The sequence below is a fragment of the Sebastes umbrosus genome, chromosome 17 (assembly GCF_015220745.1).
Source record: "Sebastes umbrosus isolate fSebUmb1 chromosome 17, fSebUmb1.pri, whole genome shotgun sequence".
Classification (NCBI taxonomy): domain Eukaryota; kingdom Metazoa; phylum Chordata; class Actinopteri; order Perciformes; family Sebastidae; genus Sebastes; species Sebastes umbrosus.
In genome coordinates this window covers 20,860,905-20,884,382 of record NC_051285.1, presented here as the reverse complement: position 1 = coordinate 20,884,382, position 23,478 = coordinate 20,860,905, and the positions used below count along the sequence as shown (strand labels likewise).

Sequence of the window (23,478 nt, the reverse complement as noted above, 5' to 3'; positions counted from 1 at the left end):
TGTGTTTGCACAATAGAGATTTCTGACTTCACCTACTTCTTCCAAGGTGTATGGGGAAGGCAAAAAGTCTTCACTTGTGTTTGCATGGTTGTTTTAAAGGAACAGTGTGTAATATTTCGGGGGATCTATCAGCGGATATGTAATATAATATTCAAAACTATGTTTTCATTGGTGTATAATCACCTGAAACTAAGAATTGTTGTGTGTTTTTGTTAGCTTAGAATGAGACCTTCATATCTACATAGGGAGCAGGTCCACTTCACGGTGTCCGCCACTGTTGCTCCGCCATGTTTCTACAGTAGCCCAGAACGGACAAACCAAGCACTGGCTCGAGAGAGGGGCCTTTTGCTTTTTTACGTTACCTGAAGGCCATCGTAATACTCTGACGCGCTTGTGAGACTGCGGTAATGTGAGCCGCAGAGTGCAAAACCTCAGTTCCTAAAGTAGCGTTATTATAGCCCGTTTGAACGAAAAGGCGTATAAATGCCACGCTAATGCGCAAGGCATTTGCCGTGCAATAATTATGCCTTTCTTGATTTCTGCGTGTCTTTTGTACGCCATATATCCTGTACTGACTACAATGTAAACGCATCCGCGTATAATTGGTACGGGAAGAATTAGTGATGTAGTGTAAAAAGCAATAAAGACTACTATGGTGGGCGGGAGGGGAAGAAGATGGGCCCAAAAAACACTGGACTTTTAATCCAGAGACTGCAGACATTTGTGTGGCGAACAAATGACACGCGAAAAGAGGAGTTCAAATGACACGCCAAAATGCTAAAATGCATACAAATGACAAGTGGAATATCTGTGTAATGTTGTGGTATTTATACTCCTTCGCGTGAAACCGTGTTGGTTATTATGGTAAGGATGGCCTCTGACCGAGGCGAACGGCGTTACCATGGTTTTGCACTCGGCGGCTTACGTTACCACAGCCTTGGGAAGGAAGGAGTGAGCAGAGGGGTACTCAAATGGTTGCAATCTGCAACCACACCACTAGATGCCGCCAAATCCTACATACTGTCCCTTTAAATAGCATTGGAGTTTAACATACTTTTATTCAAGCTAATCCAGGTTTGAATGTGTATGGAGTTCAAATCATTTAACATTCTTTATTCAATTATTTAGGTAGTTTTTGTTTTGTTTTGTTTTGCACTAAAAAGATGCTAGTTGCATATTAAAGATAACTAAACCTCTAATTGCATTTAAATAACTAAAATTTAAGATTAACCAGATGGATTAAATATTTGCTAAATTAACAGCTAAATGTTTTGTGTATTGGCCTGTGCTAATAAAAACAAATATCACTGCTCAGAGCTCAATGAATCTGATTATTTTAAACCATCTTGCAGCTAGATCCAAAATGACAAGTGCACCGTCAAAGCTAATTCAAGCGCATCTAGCTCAACCTCTCGGTGAAATTCATAACATGTTCTGAAAGCTAATGCTGTAATAGGCAGTGGGCTCAGGTCTCAGGTACGCCATGAGGCAGAAAAAGGGTCGCCCTCCATAGGCCGGTGTCCCTGAGGTAATAATATGTGTGCAGGAGAGTTAGTGCAGCAGCCTGGAAAAGCTGAGACAGTGGGCAGGATGAGCACATTGCACGACAGCGGCGGCAAAATGAATTTGGCCAGCTTGGCTAGCTGTCACTCAGTGGAAGGGGAGCTGACAATGAACGCAGAGAGGCTAATGGACACTCTGAGACGGAGCTTAGAGGTGACTTCTCCCCTGAATGATCCATGAGGTCAGACACTTTGATTGATTTGATTTTTATCGCAACCAGAATTAAACACGAGACACCTCTGGAGGGATTCGGACTTACTGAAAACACAGAGAGCAAACAGCAGATAGTCTTTGTTTGTGTTACAACATCACCTCTGTATATTTTAAATATAAAAACTGTGCATCTTGACATTTAGTTTTTGCTGGAGCTTTAAACAACAGTGTCACAGTGAGTAATAAAGGACATGATTTTAGAATCTCTGTTTCTCAAGGGCAACGGCAATGACAAAGCCTTTGGCACAGTTCTTTTTTTTTTTTTACTCCCACTTCTGCCTTTCTGTCTCTGAGTTAATATGGAGGGCTTGGATGTTTTGCAAATCAGGTTACCTCGGCTACTTGCTCATCTTATAACTCCATAATTCACCCCACAGTACAGCACAGTAATTCTCCTTCAATTTAACATCCACACTCAACGGATGAGATGACAATGTGGAATTGCAATTTTACCAACCATGGGTTTAACTTGATTGACAAATTTAGACAACCATGGAGGCTCAACTCTAAAATTACATCTATATTTGATTGTGATTGATTGTTGGCATTGCTGTCTTGTATAATATAGATTAAACTTGAAACATTGTTAAGGAACTTCAAGGAAAAGTATGTACTTTGTTATTCACTCTAATCTTAAGGCTACAGTGAAGCAAGGTTGAATATGCATGATTGTCCATAGCTTATCACGATTAACCGCACATTTTATATCAGTTCAAAATGTACCTTAAAGGGAGATTTGTCAAGTATTTAATACTTTTATCAACATGGGAGTGGGTAAATATGCTTGCTTTTCTGCAAATGTATGCATTTATTTATTATTGGAAATCAATTAACAACACAAAACAATGACAAATATTGTCCAGAAACCCTCACAGGTACGGCATTTAACATAAAAAATACATCCTCAAATAAACTGCAGCCCAACAGGCAACAACAGCTGTCAGTGTGTCAGTGTGCTGTATTGATTTACCACAAACTGCATGTGATTATCATAAAGTGGGCATGTCTGTAAAGGGGAGACTCATGGGTACCAATAGGACCCATTTTCATTCACATATATTGAGGTCAGAGGTCAAGGGACCCCTTTCAAAATCGTCATGCCAGTTTTTCCTCGCCAAAATTTTGTGTTATTTAGCCTCCTTCACCACAAGCTAGTATAGCATGGTTGGTGCCAATGGATTCCTTAGGTTTTCTATCACCCTTTAGGAGCCCTATACAACCTAAAAATCACAAGTTGCGTTAATGCATTAAAGAAATTAGTGGCGTTAAAACAATTTCTCGTTAACATGTTATTATTGCGTTAACTATGACAGCCCAATTCTTTTTTTTTTTTTTTCCAAGTCAGCTTATTGGTTTTTGGATTCAGATAAAGTTAAAAAATAGATAAATAAGTACCAGAGCCTAATAATAATTTCCTTCATCTCTGAAATTCATTCTGAAATTATGAGTCTGTAGTGTTTCTGTTGCCTCCAACATTATGTAAAGCTGGCAAGTAAATAAGAAATGGCTGATATTCCACCAAGGTTCATAAATATTTCAGTCAAGCATCTCTCCAAAAAAAAAAAAAAATCAGGCTAGAAATGTCCTTCCTGCTAAAGCCCTCCGTGGAACTGGTGGAAAGCCTCTTATCCTCGCTCACCCTCCCCTACCCCCAATCCAAGTCTAGTATCACCGCCTTAATGATATCAGATGCTGGATATTCCAACATTTCATAAAATGTAATTGTGATACAAATCTAATGACAATGAATCTGAGCTCAAACTAATTGGAGAAATAATTTCTACCAGCCATTTCAACATCAAGTAAGGCTGCATGTCAAAAAGTATTAGGCAGACTGATAGAAATATTGGTGTTATTTTTGTCCACTAAATGTTTTTTTGTTTTTTTCAACTCAAGAAAATCATTGTTGTTGTAATGCACTTTATGTTTGTATCTGTCAGAGCTTCTTCCACTGACTCAAATAGGTGCAGAACATTGCTGCTTGATTAACTGGCACCAAAAGATTTATATGGATATATTACACCTGTAGCCAACTTATTTTGGCTCTCTGCATTGGCTATAAATCGTACTGCTGATTTTCAAAGTACTAAATCACATTGCTCCACATATATACAGTATAGTCACTGACTAGCTGACTCCATAAATTCCTTGGTGCCACCTTAGAGCGATGGATGGGATTTTGATTGCCTTTGCAGATAAAGTCACCGGATATTGGAACACCCATTGAGATCAGACAGGCTACATCTTTAACTAAATCACTTCTTACGACGTTCTATCATAGCAAAGATTGTGAATATTTAATATGTTTCATCTGGTTGTGTTTGATTCCCCTTAATTATTAATATGACTACAGTATTTGATTGCTTTTATTTTGTCTGTCTATTTATTTTCGTTTAAATAATCCAATTTTATTTTTAAGTTTTTCTCTGTAAAGCATTTTGGTCCTTTCTTTGTTTTCCATGAAGAGCACATTGTAAATTTTTTTTCAAAAGAGTGTCATAAAAATAAAGTTTATTATTTGTGTATTTTATAAATTGAGATCAGACAGTTTTCCTATTTTTTTTGACGGAAATATTTGATCATTTTCAGTCTTGGCTTTGATTGTTATTATTATTTATTTATTATAATAAAAATAAAAATAATATCAATAATAATAATAATGCTAATGATAACAACAACATTAATAATAATGATTATAATAATATTAATAATTATAATGATAACACTAATGATGATTATAAGGATTATTATTATTTGTTTATTATTTTTAGTAGTAGCATTATTATTATATATTTATACTGAGTCATCTGTAATTCAATTCAGTTTTACAACATGGTATTTATTGTTTGTTTGGTAAACATCCCATTGTGCAGGTGTTTATGGTATTGTGTCCATATGGTACGCACTCTGATATTGCAACAACTTATTATAATCATATCCAGCGAGGCCAAACAGATTGCGGGTCTGTGACCACTTGGTTTGCATATACTGTACCAGGGAGACTCGTGAAGGACAGGTGAGCAGAAAGCTGGACAGTGAGCAGTTGGACTGATAGTCCCAGAGGACCCTATCATCTGGCATCCACCCTGGGACCTGTCAGTGCAGCCAGCAACAGCTGTCCTGCCTCAATTATGAATCATTGGCCATGTCAGGAGACATCACACTACCTTATCTTCACCAGAGCTGGAGCCAAATGCCCAGAGGGGCTCCTTTCTCACTGTCTCTCTCTCTCTCACATACACATACATGTGTATAGCTGTGTGTGTGTGTGTGTGTGCTCGTGCACACATACATGTTCCTCTGGACTGTAATGAGAGCAGGCTTATTGTAACTCCTAGTTGGAATCTCTGCCTCAGCAGACACATTTGTGGGACCGGGGATTTGGCTGACCAAGCACACTTCTGCACCAACCCCAACATTATCAGAGGATTCCATCTAAACATTGTGCTGCTCCATTTTGAGAATTGTGTTGAGAGAGAGAGTGTTTCTTTATCCAGGTTACTAACAGGAAGCTCTAAACAATGCAAGGAATGAAAGACTGTCCTCTTTCTAATACCAATCGTTAACCCCCGAGCGCTTCTTTTTTCCCTCCAACTGTTCCAGTAAAATATTTCCTGAGCCCCAATCAAAACGAGAGGACTAGAGGAGAGAGGGTCATCTCTCTCCTCCAGCCACTGTCTTTTCAATCAAACCACTATAATGAACAGACCTCCCTGCAAGGCCACAATACAATTGACAGGCCACAACTGCCACACTCGGAATACAAAAGATGGGGGACGAAATCTCCCCAAAATAAAGGTTTTCAAAAGGATAACAGTATTTGCAGGAGTGAATACCTTGATCTTGCTGTTTTTACCGTGATCTCTGTAGAACAGGGAGCTTCCAGGGTGCTGCAGTGTTAAACTATGTGAGTGAACGGTGAGCAGAGGTGAAGATTCATCTTATCGCATCCAAACAGAAAGCAGGCTGGCATGGCTTTTAATCTGTTACTACAGAGTCACCGCTGGTATCTGACCGTCCACGTAAGAGATGAACTAACAAGACTATAGGTGGAAACCTAGGTGTATGTTTGGTCAATGTGCTAAATTGTTGCCAGATTATTACAGAGATAGTCAGCGGTTGTGTCTATAATTTGAATTCCTGGATATTAAAAATGTCCATCTGTCATTTTTCTGTAGTGGTCTGAGTAATATTTGCTCTTGAAGTGTACTGAAGTAGCATATCACATGACATAGTTAAGCTACATTTGAATAAAATAATTGAGGTCTGCTTTAAGTTAATAAATTCAATAATATAATCATGCTAATTTCAACAATTTGTTGTTCATCTCAAGTGTTATTGTTCTATTTCAGTCGCCAATGCACAGTGGACAGGCATCTCAGTTAAAGAAGCCTCCTTCTCTGCCCGAAGATTTGCAGAAATGTGGCCAGTCCGTCCTCAAAGCAGACTGTTTTCTTAGTCTGACAAGTAGGCATATACTGTAACCTATTTATTTTTTATGTTGACAGCATGTTGTGCTATTGCATTTTGTGATTATTTTCTAAATATTGAAGTTTAAGCTTCAATATTGGCCGATCGGCGCTGTCCGTGGTACTGAAATGAGGATTTATCTCTGGCTTGTTAAATTAGTATTTAACCTTTTGTTGAGCTGTGTGTGATCACGTCCCTTATTTGTCCACATGAGGAAAGGACACGGCAAGAGGGTAAAAACATGGTGCTACTTGATGAATTCAATTTTTAGAAATGGATTAAAATATTCCCTGCAAATGTCAGGTTCTGAAATTATTTTATTAAAGGTCACAATTATTCTATAAATGTTACCTTAACAGCTGCAATAAATATCCTAACAAGCTTCGTTGTGTAGTTGGTTTGTGATTTATTTTCATTAATAAAAATGAAATGAAAATTAATTCTCAGCTCAGATAGACATTACTTCTCTATATCTTTAAATAGCAAATAGGTGTTTGCTGCTATATTAATGCTCTGAATATCATATAGAGAATATTTTAAACAGACCAGTCCTAGGTTGCATCCCATGAAAATTATGAACATGCCCACATCCTCAAATGTTGGTCTTACAGAAAACATAGCAAGAAAACTTTCCTGCTTCAGCTTCCAGACTGTATAACATATCAAACTGTGTCAACACCCTGCAAATATAGGATTACACAGCAACAACAACCGCATATGTACTGAAGTGATCAGATGATTAAGAGAAGTTACCGGCGGAAACACTGTCACGCCATATTCACTTTGAAAAGTCAATGTCCAATGGGGGAAACACCAACACTCTACCGGCCAATGGCGTAACTCCATTACTCAGGGACTCCGTGAAATGTAATTAGGGAGTTACTGTCTGCTTGAAAAAAAAAAAAAGGAAAAAGAGAAAGAAAAATATTTCTCCTGGTGCTCTGAAATAAACAATCTGTCAAACAAATTAGCCTTCTTCACACATGGCATGTAATCTTTATTCACTCATTTATTAATTTATCCGTAAGCACACACATGAGTTAACTGTCCTCAGAGGCTGGCTCTCACTGATAATTTACTGTGCAAAACATCTGGTGGTGCTCTGCAATGAACATTTACAGCGACGCACAGGAGCCATTGCTGATGCAGAAATGAGCAGTATGTAATCAAAATGATCTCACTATACATGGAAATTAAATGACCCTGCTGCTGGGGGCAATAAATCAACAGCCATTGGACTCACCAGCTGCAGTGTCATCATTACTACGGCTGATGCAGCGGAGCACGCTGGTAGTATACCTACCTCGTCGCCCCATATCTAAGGCGCATATTTTATATTATCTTGGTACACCACATCCAGTTGGTGTTTTTGTGTATCTCCTGATAAATTCATATAAAAAACACAATCCCTCCGGTGCTCATTATATGGCAAACGTTATCTTAATTGAACATTCACCTCTATATGAAACAGCCAAGGCCGTTTCCTGTTTGCCCTGCTGTCTAAAACAATGGACCCTTACCAATCAGCGTAAGCTGTATGTTAATGAGAATGTGCCGGAGCTGGTGGCTGAAGACAATAGGCGCACTAACTTGCTCATTACTTATGTCACATTTTGCAACCCAGTCACCAGAATAAAACGTTGGCATACGTTTCTGCAAATCAGAGATACGTTGAATCTCAAAATTTGTGAGCCAAAAATACATTTCTTATTAAAATTTCTAGATACGTGTATCAACGTTAGTGTTTTAACCTATTGTGGGTCCTGGATGAAAGTCCAATGTTCCTCTCTACACAGACTCAAGCCTTGGTTATACTCTCAAACAGAAGCACACATGGACAGTGGGACTTGGTAAATGGACTTGCACTTTTCTAGTCTTCTGACCACTCAAAGCGCTTTACACTACATGTCAACATTTAACCATACACACACACATACATTCATAGACTGGTGCTAACCAGGATCTAATCTAAATGTTCATTCACAGTTATGGCACAGCCTTCGGGAGCAATTTGGGGTTCAGTATCTTGCCCAAGGACACTTCGACATACGGACTGGAGGAGTCGGGGATCGAAAAGCCAATCTTCTGATCAGTGTTGGACCCCCTCTACTTCTGAGCCCCAGCCACCCTAGTTGCAGACACTTGGATGTGTAGTAGTTCTGTTCATACTGTCCGTTCAGAGGACGCATTCGTCTGCACATAGCCTAAACGTACACCCACTGAAATTTACGTCATGCAGAACCTAGCAAACCCTCACATACTCGCTCATACATACTCCAGGAGAAAATATGTTCCCTCAAAACATAACTGACGATGCTGTTTCGTAATATGGGTCATTTTTATAACCTGACTATGAACATTCTAAGAAGCCGTCATTGGAAACAGTTTGGAAAAGGGCAGGCACTTTCAAGAAAATACTTGGCAGGTGATTGGATGAACTACCTGCCAATCAAACTGTTGCCAAAGCCAGTCAGGAGAAGAGCGAAAACATCGTTTCCATCGAGAAACAGCCTTCAGTGTCGTTCTTTGCTCTTCTTTCAATGAAGAAATACTCTTCTGATATAACTGATGCTATTTCAGCATCTACGCTAACCCCTTCAGGAACCGCCATTGTTCTTTACAACTAACAGTCGCCTCTCCGTGTCGCCTCACACACACCTAAACCACGCCCGTAGCTACCAGTAGCTCCTCTTAGGACGCTGATTGGCTCGTGGTCTGGCTTGAAGCCTGACGAGATGGTTTTTCGTGTGATCCCAGTGATTTTCGCGTGATCACGAGAATCCAGCCTCCGAGTGCAAAGTATGCATTTTTATGACCATCGTCTCAATTATGATCTTTTTTTCCCTCCCCTCCAGAAGCTTACAGTAAAGCAGACATTACAGCCCTCAGCATTTGAAACACGTTCAATAGATGAGACTCTTGCTTTCTGATAAAGCAGCCTCACCCTTTGGGGTGCCTGCTGGGCATTGACATCTCTGTTTATTTGCTGCAGTGTGCATTTTTTGCATAGATTTAAATTCATGCATTGCTAATTACTCTTCGTATTTTCCAGGCATGCATCTTTACTCTTCCAGCCTCATCACGGCGCTGAGAGAGTTGGAGAGAACATAGCTTTCTGGCAGACAGAGTTTTTCTCCTTTTGACAGCTAGCTGGGTGGAGGAGCAATTAGTGTCACCTGAAAGCATTCCTCTTGGGATGACTACGCCCCGTGAAAACTCATCTCAGAGAAGCCCTGGCACCCTAAAAAGCTCATCAAGATCAAACTGGCCTTCTTTATGTCCTGCCTTACACCCTCAAGGCACAACATGATGAAGGCTTCCCTCTGCCTCATCTCAGGTTGATTAAAGGCAGCAAGCCTGTCTTGGCCTCCGTTGCGGGCTCAGTTTCTTTGTGACATTATCTGCCACATGTTGCGCCGCTTGTGCTGCTGGGGAGTCACAGAATGGCTGAAACGTGCATTACCAACCCTTAACAGGTTGTTGCTGGCTGAGTTTTTAAGCTAGAGGGATAGATAAGATAAGAAGATACTGGTATCATATGAAGCTAGAAAGCCTAAGGAATCCATTGGTACCAACCATGCCATGCTAGCTTGTCGCCGGGAAGAATGATAAATAATGCGAAGTTGCGCTAAATTTTGGCGAGGAAAAACTGAGATGGCAATTTTCAAAGGGGTCCCTTGACCTTTCACCTCAAGATATCTGAATGAAAATGGGTTCTATGAGTACCGACGAGTCTCCCCTCCACAAGCATGCCCACTTTATGATAATCACATGCAGTTTGGGGCAAAAATTATACAGTTTTTTTGTATCCAGTATAAATGTGTTATTTTCACCTATAATGGTGAATTTGAATATTTCTGCATATTGGGGTCCCTAAACAGTCTTGGAATTTCAAAAATTGGGTATGACTGGAGTGCTGAGACTCTTGTGGATCCATTGAGCCCAATCATGTGTGATGATGTTAGTCCCCATAGTAGCCATTTCATTGTAGTGAGACCATTTTTTGAAACTTGACCTGTGGTGACCTCTAATAATATAACCACAGCCTCATGAAACTTTACAGCCACAAACTAGAGACCTATAGGGCATTCAGAGGATGTATGGCTTTCCTAGGTAGACTGACAATAAGGGGGTGTCTGAGCAGTTTTCACAACAGAAGCGCTCACCATCCAATCGACAAAAAATGCAATTCTTGCAGAAATCTCCAAATGTCAAAAGTTTTCAAAACCAAATCACAGTATGGCTTTTTCTATGGTGTTCCTCAAGGTCTTGGTGTCTTAGTATGGTATTTTGGAGGGATTATTGATCATTTTTGAGGATTGTCAAGTGGTAAAAAAAGGTTAAATTTAGCACCAAATCCAAATGTATCAATCCCAAAATTGCTACAACAGTTTAGAGACCTAATAGAGCATGGGAATGGCCATCATATACATATATCGTCATGTTCTACGCTGTTATACATTTTCACAATTTATTTTAATTTCTTATTAATGACACAGAGTGCTGAGCTGCATCTCAAATTAATTTTCAGTTTCCCAGCTTTCAGATGATGTACACCTCTTCGATGTGACATCTACTGTTGACTTTTTATCTGAACATGAACATCCCCTGTCCCCCCACTCCTACCACTCTAAAAAAAAAAGAGGGCAGAATGGTACAGTAAGGGGTTAAAACTCTACTTTTAGCCAGAGGCAAAGAGGGAGGATTACATTGCATTTTAAAAGGGGAAATGTCGGTTTTACAAAAGTGTCGTGACTTGCTTTCGGTGGATATTTCATAACACTTTCTTGTGGCCCTTTCGTTTGATGAGAGCACTTGCGGTCACTGATCAGCAACAAAACAAATTTAATTCCCTCCCCCATCAGACACACTCGAGCCAGGGTCAATGCCATGTGCTTTTCGCTCCTTTTGTAAGAAATACAGGAATTAAAATGAGAGCGCGAGGATCAATATGGCAATTCAGCCAGCACAAGAGAGGAGGCTGTGTGTCAAGTATTTCTGCTGCTTATTAACATGACTATTGATTGGAGTCAGAGGAGCGTGGTCGCAGAGGCGGCATCAAATACCAATCGTTAACCCTCAAGTCGGGGTTAGCCATAAACACTTGGCATGCTCTGTAACATCTCAATCCTTAAAGGGGCATGTCACCGATGATCCGCCTCGACCGTGCTTTATCCCATAGATGTGTCTCATTAGCACATGCAGCTTTGAGCTCATTAGAAGTTGTATTTTGTTTTTCTTTGGAAACTTCTGAAACAATATATTCACTCATTTGAGGATGAAAAACTTGGGAGCTATAGCCTAATTTTCCCCACTGAGACTTGAGGCATTTGTTTGATATTCATAAGCTTTCATTAAAGAAACAAACAAAGAAAAAGTTGTGTTCTCTTTCACTTGATGGTCACTTACGGTTTTAATAAAAAAGTATATAATAAAATGTATTATGGTGTTTCTGCAACTGCGGGCATTTTTAAGTCCCAGCAATTAAATGTTATAAATATAATATAAATATATACACAATGTTCTTATCCATCTTGATATGAAAAATAATTACTAAATAATGTGATTTAATAAAATTTATAGAGCATTTTATGGGTCCAAACCCTACTTTTCTTCATGTCCCACAACTGTGGTCTCAGTGATGAGATATGTAAAATGAGCTAATTAAATTATAGTGTGACATTATTTCAAATAGAATTGCTTCATATGCATATTACTTAACACTATGTTAATTTTTTTTGTTTACAAATCATTTATATATTTTTTTTTCATCTTCACTTCTCAGTCCTTACCACGACACTGAACAAATGCCATTGTAAAAGTTGTATTCAAAGCCAAACAAATCTAGTTTCTATGAAAACAGAAGTTATGAAGTGAGCACATGGATGATAAGTTGGGCTGCCCACATAGGTGACCCTCAACGTCAAGAAAAACAAGGTTAAGATCACGTATTCTTCTGAAGTATTTATTGTGTATCCTTACCATACAGCCTAGTAACATTTAAAAAATAACTTAATATTACTGTTGAATTCATGTATTAGATGTTAAACGTCAAAGCTAAGGTAGACCTTGCTACCTGCCATTTATCTGCAATATTAGGAAAAATGTCCTTACCGCAACAGCTTTGGGTGAGGTTATTAGAGATTATAATTGCAATATCTGTCATAAAACACAACATATTTAAATTTGTTTGTGTATGAAGACTGACATCTATGGTTACTGTCTAAATTGTTCAGGATGTAGAAAAAATCATGAAATCCTGTAAACAAATTTATCAATATTTACAATGATGCACAAAGCTTGATGAAAATGAATTTAAATGTCTTTAAAATATTATAGAAATAAAAAAAAAAAAATTATAAAATTAACATTATTGTAATGTTGCAGTAAGGACATTTAGTAAGAACATGATGAAAAATATAAAAAAAATAAACATGTTAAAAATTAAAATCTTAACCACTATATGCGATTTTGCATACCTGTTTATATGTATTACATACTCTGATGGTTAAAATTAAAATTTATAGAGGTTGATTTTTTTTTATTTGGGAGAGTCAACAGTGACCGTAAATGCGTTAACACCCATTAATGAGAAAATAATTATATAGCAACTCAAGGTAGAGTGGTGTCATGTAAATGTATCCCCAGATTCACCACAAGAACTGAATATTATTGAGACGGGGTAGAGGAAATAGACAAATAGAAAAACTGATAAATGAGAGCAGGGTGGAAATAGAAATAAATGTCGAAAGAATTGGGAGAGGGATGAAGAAGAGAGCAAAAATGAGATATACAGTATTGACCTCAAAATCCTCCCTCGCCATCTTTTTGAATGATGCTCCTTTAAACCTGTCAGAAAATGGAAACACTCCCCCAATCAGCCTTTTGTGGCAGTGGGAGAAATTGGCCATGTCTGCGCTCATAACCCCTGAAATGTATCAACCACTCTCAGTCCTCCTCCCCTACACACAATACATTCTCTTTTAGTGAGAGTGCAGAGGGATGTGGCCACCATGAAACGGAGCTGGAACAACCTGTGCAGAGCCTCAGATGGTACTGTACCTCCTTGAGACCCGGGCAGGTAGATCAGTGAGCGGAGGAGACGGAGAAATCAGAGCAGGACAGATGGCCTGGAAGGAGCTGATAGCTAGCTAACCCGCCGGATTTATTTGATCAAATAAAAAAAAGCTCCAAAACAGATTTTAAGTACTTTAATGCCACAGCCCAGTTCTGGAAAACCTCCATCTGTCCTCTACTAAAACCGTATTGCAAAAGTGACTGCGGAGAGGAGGAGGGGGAGGAGGAGGAGACAGATAGAGGACAGAAATAAGATGTGCTTATAAGATAACGCCAAAAAAAAAAAAAAATTCACATGTGACTCGGTTGTTTTCATGGTCATGAAATAAAAATGTTAAATATATAAACTGAAAATGTATATAAAAAATGTATATTAATAATAATTAATTACATGCAGACCGACTCAAGTGGATGGTAAGATTGATATTTTATTTTTAAACTTGCCTACAGTACAGGGCCGACATAAGGCATAGGCCATATAGGCGGTCGCCTAGGGCGCCACCTTCTGAGGGGCGCTGGTCGCCCTCTAAAAAAAAGCCTCTGCATTGAGGTGACAAATGAACAAATAAAGAAAGAAAGAAAGAAAGAAAGAACTACACTTTTCACCCCTGTAACTCTTGTTGTAGTTAAACTTTTAAGCCAACAATATCAGGGCCAAATTGTTTATTTATAAGTTATTTATAAAAAAAATAAAATCTTAATTTTGTCTTAAAACTAGGGCTGTGAAAGTTAACGTGATAATAATGCGTAAACGCAAATTTGTTTTAACTATACGCCAAAGGGAATCCATTGGCACCAACGATGTCATACTGGCTTGTTGCGAGGGGGGTTAAATGACACTTCAAAATGCACAAAATTTTGGCGAGGAAAATGGGTTCCTCATGTCATGGATATTTTCAAAGGGATCCCATGACCTCTGACCTCAAGATACAGTATGTGAATGAAAATGGGTTCTATGGGTACCCACGAGTCTCCCCTTTACAGACATGCCCACTTTATGATAATCACATGCAGTTTTTGCCAAGTCATAGTCAAGTTTGCCTATTGGGCTTGAGTTTGCCATGTTATGATTTGAGCATATTTTTTATGCTAAATGCAGTACCTGTGAGGGTTTCTGGTCAATATTTCTCATTGTGTTGTTAATTGATTACCAATAATAAATATATACATACATTTGCATAAAGTATTTGCCCACTCCTATGTTAATAAGAGTATGAAATACTTGACAAATCTCCCTTTGAACAGATAAAAAATGTGTGATTAATTTGCAATTAATCGTTATTAAGGAAATATAACTGAATAAACTGAGCCTTGAAAGAAAGCCTTCCTCATATTACAATAACCCACTCTGGCTTTAAAGTTATTCATCAGTGCTAAACTTAATATAATAGAAATGTCATGCAAAAATCAATTTACATCTTAACTTATAACAAAATATAGTTTGCACTCTGTCTGCTCGAATGTCCGGCACATATTTTGCACGCAACTATCAAATACTTATGTGCAGTTTACACTTGAGTGCAACACCTTTTTAGAAGTATATATTTCCAGTGCTTATTACACTATTAGTTTATCCGTGGGCTGAAAGTTGGTGTTACATCAGCCTCCTAATATTTGTGCCATTATTCTGCAAATAAATTGTAATGCGGCCAGAATCACCAGATGGGGCGATGCATTATGTGCTGTTAGCTGTGGCAGAGGGGTTGAACAGTCAGGCTGAGGGCAGTAAATTCTCCTGATACATTTTTCATCCTCCCTCTCCTGCAAGCTGCCAGACTGCTGAAAGGAGTATTGACTAAGCACAGAAAAGGTCTGATCTCGCTTATTTATTCCCCCACCAATCTATGTGATGTTTCTGGATGCAGATAGAAATATATATACACCTAATTACATTTCACTGAACCACATAGGTATACACCAACAGAAATATTTATCATACAGTCACCTCATCTGTCCTTCAGAGTTTTTCTTTCACCTAATTTCCTGGCTTTGCCCTTGCAAACTGCTGGTCTGTCTGCTATAATGATGTCTCCCTTCCATAACGGAGACCGGCTGCCAAAACAAGAACAGGCACTTCAACCATGATGTCCCTATACGGCTCCTCTGCTCTGACGTGTGGAGCATGAGCGTGTTCCCCGTGTTAATGTGCGTCACAGTAAATGGTATCAAAACCCAGCTGATCAATGTGAAGACAAATATTTCTGTGTTTCTAACAAAAAAAGAAAGTCTATGGCCAAAAATCAAACTGTCCAAGATTGGACCAGAGAATTGTCAGGGGAGGGTCTGTGATCCCTCCAGAGATCGCTGTGTGACGATGACAAATAAGCTCATCAGAGAAGCAGAAGAATCAGTTTAGTCGGCTACACAACAACAGTTCATTTCATCTCTCTTTTCTTATAACTATAATGGTTTTTGATCCCAAAAATAAAGTGACGCCAAGGGGCGTGGCGCCAAGGAAGGGGCGGTATGTGAGGAATTTGGATGAGAACGTGTTGGAAAACGTGTTGTTTTTTCTTGCTGGTGCAATATTCAATAAAATTAAGACAACAGCTAAATGTGTGTCCATCTCTCCCTGCTTGCTTCCAGAACCCAACACGAGGTGAGTGACGAGGTTGTGAATTGTCGAGAACTAAGAACCATCCGTGTGAAAAAACTGCGAGGTAAAAATTGCCCTGCTTGCATAACATTCTCTGTGCGCACTGCTCCTCCGCAAGTCTACTTTCTGTCTGATCTTTCTCATTCCTTTAAAACCTTGGGACCTGGATCGCCTCCAGGCAAAGGAGCTTCACACATCGCTGATGAGAGGGTGTGACACATACTTGACTTTAATTTCTATCTTTCCATCTTCAGTTGCCAGGAACAGAGAGACCGCGGCTCCTCGTTCTCTTCAGCCGTTCCAAGTGGTTGTCTGTGTAGTTTGCCGTCAGATCGCTATCAGTTTAACTGTAGGAGGGAGGGCGACTGTGGCCCCATCTGTGGGTGCTGAAACACATGGCTTCCCTCCTGTTTCTTTATCAGGCCTGGTCGATGTGTGAGGATAAAATGTCTAGAAGTTCCCTTCCCTAGCCTTGCTGTTTTGAGCCTCCAAAGAAATTCTCTGCCAAATGCACTGGAGAAGCAGTGGAAGTTATGTGTGTGCACGTGTGCAGGTAGGTGTGCCTGTGCTTACGTGGTTTCAAGCTTTACTTAGGTTACCCAGAGGAAACCTTTCGAAGGGAAAACACACTCTCAAACATATACTCTGTCACGACTTATCTTAGCCCTCCAGAGGCAGCAAGACAAAGCTCACACATTTTAAAGTCCCCGGTGGTAAATGAGGCGTCTGAGAAATTGCAAATGCCAGAGAACACACACACTGACAGTTAATTTTTATAACCTTTTTGTGCAAAGACTCGCCAAGCAAACATTTCAACCTGAGACGGGCCCCATCACTTGTGCCCACGTCCACCCACTCACCCCAGCAATTTGTTGCCTGTCTATCTCCATCAACCCACACAAGACCAGCGAATACTGTAACGGCTGAGACTAAACCGGAATATGTCGATGCTCCTCACTGGTTGAACGGAACATTATTTTACTTTCAGACACCCGATTCTGCAGTTCCCTCTCAGCTCTGCTGAGCTTTATGGCATCTTGCCTGCTCATCGTTTTGGTTTTATGGCCCATAACTTTACTGTTTTGGTTCAGTCTCTCGGCTCTCATCATTTCTAGATGCAGGCAGCTGCTTTCAGTGTAAAAGCTCTGATAAACCCAATGCCTGCCCTGCATCAAACAGCAAACAAAATTAGCGTCTAGCTAGTGCACATATTGGAGCAAGAACCAGGTAATATGCCCTTGGCAAGATTCTGGCTTGTGCCCCTTTCATCGCAGCCAATTCCACCACCAATCATTGTGTTCATACACTCACACAGAAACTGCACACTGTAGCTTTATGTCTTTGAGATTAAGCTATGCAGATGAAAGAAATTGATGCTGCCGGCAACCTAGAAAATAGGGCCTACATAGTTACGTTGTTCTGGGCTTTTTTTTATAATATTTCAAAATAAGAGCGTTAAAAAAAAGTATTAGTAAAGAATTGTAAAAGTTATACATTTTGAATTTTTTTTTCTTCCCTTATTTGGGGCATTCCTATGGATGGTTGCCGCCCCTAGCATTCGCCTATACCGCCTATGCCTAGGGCTGGCTCTGGGTGGCCAGAAACACAACTCCAAATGTATGCTAATGTCTGCTGGATGTGTAAATAGGTAACTTGCCAAGTCAACTTAAAAAAAATGATAAAATGTCAATGTTGTATTTACAGTGCTCAAAAATGATATTAATGTTGGTGTAAATATGCAAACCACTTTATCAGAAGTTGCATATATATTGCTAATAAGGGATAACATCACAGTGAGCCTTCAGCACTGACCTGAACCTCAATGCCATATCCCAGGTAGACCGTAACCAGGTAGTTACACTCCCCTCCGGAATCAAGCTGCTGCAGAATTTCGATGTTGCCCTCAGGGTCAGTGAAATTCAGGCTGCATGGCTCTGTAGGAGAAAGTAGAAAGACAAGTGATTCCCTTTTTCCCGGACCACTGATCTCTCTGACAGCCCACCTGTGTCACCGTGGCCCCCGTAACCCTCTAACTATCTCTGCAGATTTCCTCTTCGACGCTGTCCGTCTTGGCCGTACAGCCCTCTGTGGCCAGTGAGAAAGGACGGGCAGGACACATCAGGGAAAATCAGATTGTTTCTGACACATGAGCGACTCTGTTATCCCTGGTGGAGAGATGAACGGCTGTGTGCAGAATGCGAAATGAATAGCAGCGATGTTGATGACCTGGTACTTAATTTTCTCGTCCTCTGGGGTGGATGTGTTAAATCTTAGGGGGGAGGTAGCATCAATTTTGAATTTCGATCATGGGCAAAAGTTATTTGGATGCAATCCATTTCACAAAGTCGTTTGAATGTTCTGCTCAGTGCATCTTTGAAAGTCAGAAAAAACATGAACATACCTGCTGTTTGCATGGTGGTAATGGTGGTGATGACGGTTGTGGACGTTGTGGTGTGACCTTCTTCTCTGGAAGCTAGGTTATGGAGTGGATGATCGGGGCTGGGTTTGTTTTTCAATGCTGTTTCCATAGCTTCCCCTTCCTCCATTTCATTGAGGAGGGTGCATGGGTCCCTTCTACTGGAGAATCACTCCAACTTTGAGGCCGACTTTTCTGCGACGATGAGGAAGCCACTGGGTTTTCATTGACTGAACCTCTATTATTTGGCGTCACTTGAGTGGTGAGGGAGTCCGTCGTTGGCTCTACCTTGTCCGCACTTTTCTTAGAGGACTTCTTTTCAGGGAAAGACATGAGCGGCCTGGGAGTTGTCGGAGAAAATGTGGTCAGCGGGGAGGTGGCGGCCGCGGTGGCAGTAGTGGCAATGTCCGAGAAGGCCGGGGCGTCCTCGTGGGGCACCACCTGAGTGACGGGGTCTCCCGGCATGGTGGAATATCCATCCAAGGAGGCGTCCCTCTTGAAAAAATGCTGGTCCCCCTGGAAATCCCTCGTAAGTAGGTGCTCATGCAGCAGCAGGCCCTTGAGGTCGGCCCGGTGGTTGGGGACGTTCATCGGCGAGGCAGTGGTGACAGAGTGGACCTCGCTCTCTGTGTCCTGTGTTGACAAGTCCCTGTCCCTGATGCTTTCCTTTGGAGCTAAGAGTAAAAGAAAAAAGACAAATGTGGTTGTATTAAGCAAAATATTACAGGCCAGTAAGCTAGCACACAGTACACAAGAGCAGTACGTCTTTTTGACAGTTTCATTATAGAATCATCAAGACTGCCAGACTAATAATCTACCCAAATTATGCCTAATGAGGTGAGAGGCTGTCATCTTGTATAATTCTTCCTCACATATTTTGTTGCTATTTAAATCACTTCATTATCCAGTGTGTGTGTGTGTGTGTGCGGCTTTGGGAGAAGGGGGCAATGGCATAGTGAGTATAATCCCTTATACTATCCATTATAGAAGCTTAAATAATAGAAAAATAGTGTAATGGGTTGACATATGTAGGTCACCACATGTTACGTAGAGTACAGCACGCATGATATGATAGTATAGTATCATAGGAGAGAACACTTATTTTCAAGTGCATCTTCAGTGTTAAAATCAGATATTTTTCTTCCAGTGCTTGACACGCCATACTATACATTTCATCAAAGGGCATTTCTTTAATTCAGATTTGAAGATGTGGCCGATGAATACTGACAGCGTCTTGCAGAGAGACAGTTTATTATCAAAGACAAATTCCACAATCACACCCCGCAGGCAGTGGAATCTCTAGTGGAGACACTAAGCAGAAAGAGACTAGTTACTTGTAAGATAAAAAGATTTAAAAGCACATATTTTTCTAAGGCATTCTTATGTGTGCTAGTATTCTTAGTTTTTTTTCGACCACACACACACACACACACACACACCATCAGCATCACACACCACTCAAACAGAGCAGACATTATTAAAAGTTCCATAGGAAAAGCACTCAACCAGGGAATAGTCAGTAAACCACAAAAAAATACATGTCACATATTATTGCAAGTCACAGAAGACATTTGCCCACACAAGTTTCCATTTTGACAATGTCTGAGCTTCAGTTTTAACAAAACAGCCATAGAGTTGAGTAACAAAATAATCCCCGACAACAGACAGATGCACGTAATTAATAATTGATTAAACAACTTTCAAAAACTAATAAAGTGAAACCACCGGTGGGAAGTAAGCAACACAAAACTGATTATTGAATTAAAGTTGCACAAGTTAGCTACACCTTTTTTTATGACACCTGTCTTATTGGCTTTAAAGGAGACATATCATGCTCATTTTCATTTTTCATAATTGTATTTTGGGTTCCCACTAGAACATGTTTACATGCTTTAATGTTCAAAAAACACATTATTTTTATCATATACCTGTATTCACCCTCTGTCTGAAACATTCTGTTTTAGCGCCTGTCTCTTTAAGCCCCCCTGCCGAAATAGCCCAGTCTGCTCTGATTGGTCAGCGTTTCCGGTCTTCCGTGTCTTCACAGAGTCACTGCAGCCGGGGACTTATTGTGTGTGTCAACTACACAGAGTTAAGCCATAGACTAAGAAGTGGATATAGTCACCGTGACGTCACCCATTGGTTTGTGGACTGCCGTTTTGAAGCCTCGAGTTTGGCATTTTGTCTGTCGCCATCTTATTTATTTGAAACCAGAAGTGACACGATATAAGACATTTTTAGGCGACCATAAAGGTTATAATTAACTTTGATGAACTGAAAACACACTGTGAAAGAATTAAGGTTCGAAGACAAAAACACAGACAACTCCCAGACATCACAACGCTGTGGCAGCAACCTGTCAATCACAGCCACGCCCTAAAGCATATCCTGCTTTATGGTCTAATTGACTCTAAATGGGGCCATAATTTACTAAATAAAAATCATGCTGTATTGAAGAAGACTTGAAAGTAGTGATTGAGACCATAAACTCATGTTTACAATGTTTATGGGGTAATAAATCAAGTGAGAAGTAGGCTCATTTTCTCAGACTTCTATACAATCTGACTTTTAGTTGTGACATCACAACCATACGGAAGTCCTGAAGGCTCATTTAAAGGCACAATTTCTGAAAACAGGCTGTGCGCATTTCTCCGTGGATAGAGTATTTTGATACTTTCACAGTATTTATATAGCACTTAGTCCTGCTTTATAATCAAGAAATACATGGAAATCTCCCTTTCTAAAATATGAGACCCATATTTAAATGATACATGATTAATGCTCTTAAATGATACAGTGAAAATTTGCAAATCTAATTCTGGTTTCAGGTCTTCACCTATAGAAAGTGACTACCTAAATTCAATGGAACAGCACAGCCCATTATAAAACTCATTATCTACTCACCTCTATGCCAGTTTAAACGTCAGCATATATTTGAACAACTCAAGAAGAACATGCAATCAGTTCATGCAGTATAAATGTTTTTTGTAGCCAAAATGATTGCACACTGCATCCAAAAGTGCCATATTTACCTATTATCTGCTACATTTTACCCACTTGGGGAAAATCTAATAAATGGGCGGTTCCAACCGCTGCAAATCCTCCAGACAGTGTAAACATTAGCAAAGACGAATGTCTTTGTATGTCCTTAGAGGCTTTGACAGGACAGCTATCCTGAAATGATCAAATGTTCTCCGGCTGGCTGCTAGTTATACATACTCGGATGACAGCAAGGATTTTTTAACCTTTTATGTGGAAAGAGTTTTCTTCAGGTTTTGAAATTCTAGTGCTGACTGCCTTTTTTTTAAGGTGTGTGTTGGCAGGATTTGTTTCTATCTTGTTAAGATAGAGTGCTGGACACAAAAATAAAACGTCTATGGCGATCACCATCTTTAATAGGACGGTGAGATGAGCTGACTAAACATACAGCTGACTGTGAATTCCTGCTTTGGCATCAATGCAATCTCCGTCTTACTCTTTTTTTTCCATCTAATTCATCTAAACATAAAACAATGCTGTATTTTTTGTATGACATGAGATAAATAACACTGAGGGGGTTCATATAATCCTCTCATGTGTACGTGGAACAATGCCATCTGCTTTGACACATTAATTAGCTTGCATCCGTTTGTCTTAATGAGGCAGAAAAGCTGCCAGCACACTTTTCATGCTTATAGATGAAAGGATGCTGTTGACACAGGCAGCAAAAGAGAGTGAGATATCTTCACGGTGAGTGTTTCTGTCAGCTACAGCGCTCCGAGAGGATGAAGGCTTGAGGTCAAAACAGATGTAAGATTCATTTCAAAATGACCTTTAGAGGTCAGTTGAGCATGTTAAATGTCAAGTCAAATACAGTAGCATGTGATCGGTGAAACAATATAAAAATATATTCTCAATTGCTTTTCATGTTAAGTTTCACATCCAGTCTATGCTTGTTTAATCCCTGTGTGATCAGATTTTATAGAGGACCTATTATGCTAATTTTCAGGTGCATACCATAAAACTTCTATTAAAAGTCGAGCCCCAATTAGACGCCGAGTCCCTTTTACTCGCCGGGTGTGGATTCACGTTTTGACAAATAAACGCAGGTTTCAATTAAACGTAAAATATACACATCATTAGATCAGTTAGATTCTTTACAATTCAATCGTCCCGTTCAAATTACGGAAACCATGAGCGCTTGATTATATTTCATTCAGATTTATGGTGCTGTTGACTGCTGTCCGCCCACATTAGGTGTGTGCCTCCCTTTCAGGGTTTACGCTATAGACTCTTTTTTTGATTAAAATTCCAGATTCCGGCCATATAGAACAGCTACCAGACATATGTTTTAAATAGCCATATAATAGCCTACATTCTACATAACTCGGAATAATTTAAATGAAGACGCGGTTTAAAAAAGCTTCATCCATAAAGTTGACATTAAAATTATTATTAATAGCCCGGGCTATTAATTGCAGTTTTATGATCCTTGTATTGTGAGCTTCTACTAGAACACATTTACATGCCTTGATGCTCAAAAAACACTTTATTTTCTCATACTGGCTGTACTGCAGAACCTCTTTTCATCCTCTGTCTGAAACACACTGTTTGAACTCTGCACCCCGCCCAGTCTGCTCTGATTGGTCAGCTAGCCCATTCTGTTGTGATTGGTCAACCGGACCAAACTCTTCGGACTCCGCTCCAGCTCCTCTTTAACTGGTTTTGTTTGAGGGCCGCTAGGCAGGTATTATGCAAATGTCTTACTTGGTGACATCACCAAGTTACAGAAGAAAAGGCAGCAAGCAAGGCGTTTCAGAACAGTGTTTCTGTGGGGGAGAGTAACTCTGTGGACTTTGGGGTTTTGTAACTTTGCAGACCTTTTACATGCAAAAAAACAACAGCTTACACACTAAAGGAAAGGGAAAATGCACAAAAATATAATAGGTCCTCTTTAACATGTGATTAATATATACAAAACTTGCATATTCTACAAGTGACTGGCTCATTTTGGGTGTATTGATTACAAGCGCCAGGAGGCTACCTGGAAAACTGACTTTGTCTTTATTGATTCTATAAGGATTCCCATGACGGGAAACATACATAAAGGTTTTAAATGAGAAATGGTGTCTGAATTAATGTAAAAAAAATAAAAAAAATAAAT

General features: G+C 39.7%; 1 protein-coding gene across 2 annotated transcripts in view; it reads right to left on the bottom strand.

Moving 5' to 3' along the window:
* Nucleotides 1–23,478, bottom strand: part of LOC119475568 (seizure protein 6 homolog) — a 138,053-nt gene that overhangs the window by 47,005 nt on the left and 67,570 nt on the right. For both annotated transcript variants that reach the window (XR_005203826.1, XM_037748401.1), the window contains exons 2-3: nucleotides 18,321–19,009; nucleotides 17,732–17,853 (exon numbers count right to left, since the gene is read on the bottom strand). Coding sequence is in view for 1 of the 2 variants with exons in the window: in XM_037748401.1 (XP_037604329.1) it covers nucleotides 17,732–17,853; nucleotides 18,321–18,465 (267 nt within the window). In the remaining variant the exon portion in view is untranslated. The remainder of the gene's footprint in view (nucleotides 1–17,731; nucleotides 17,854–18,320; nucleotides 19,010–23,478) is intronic.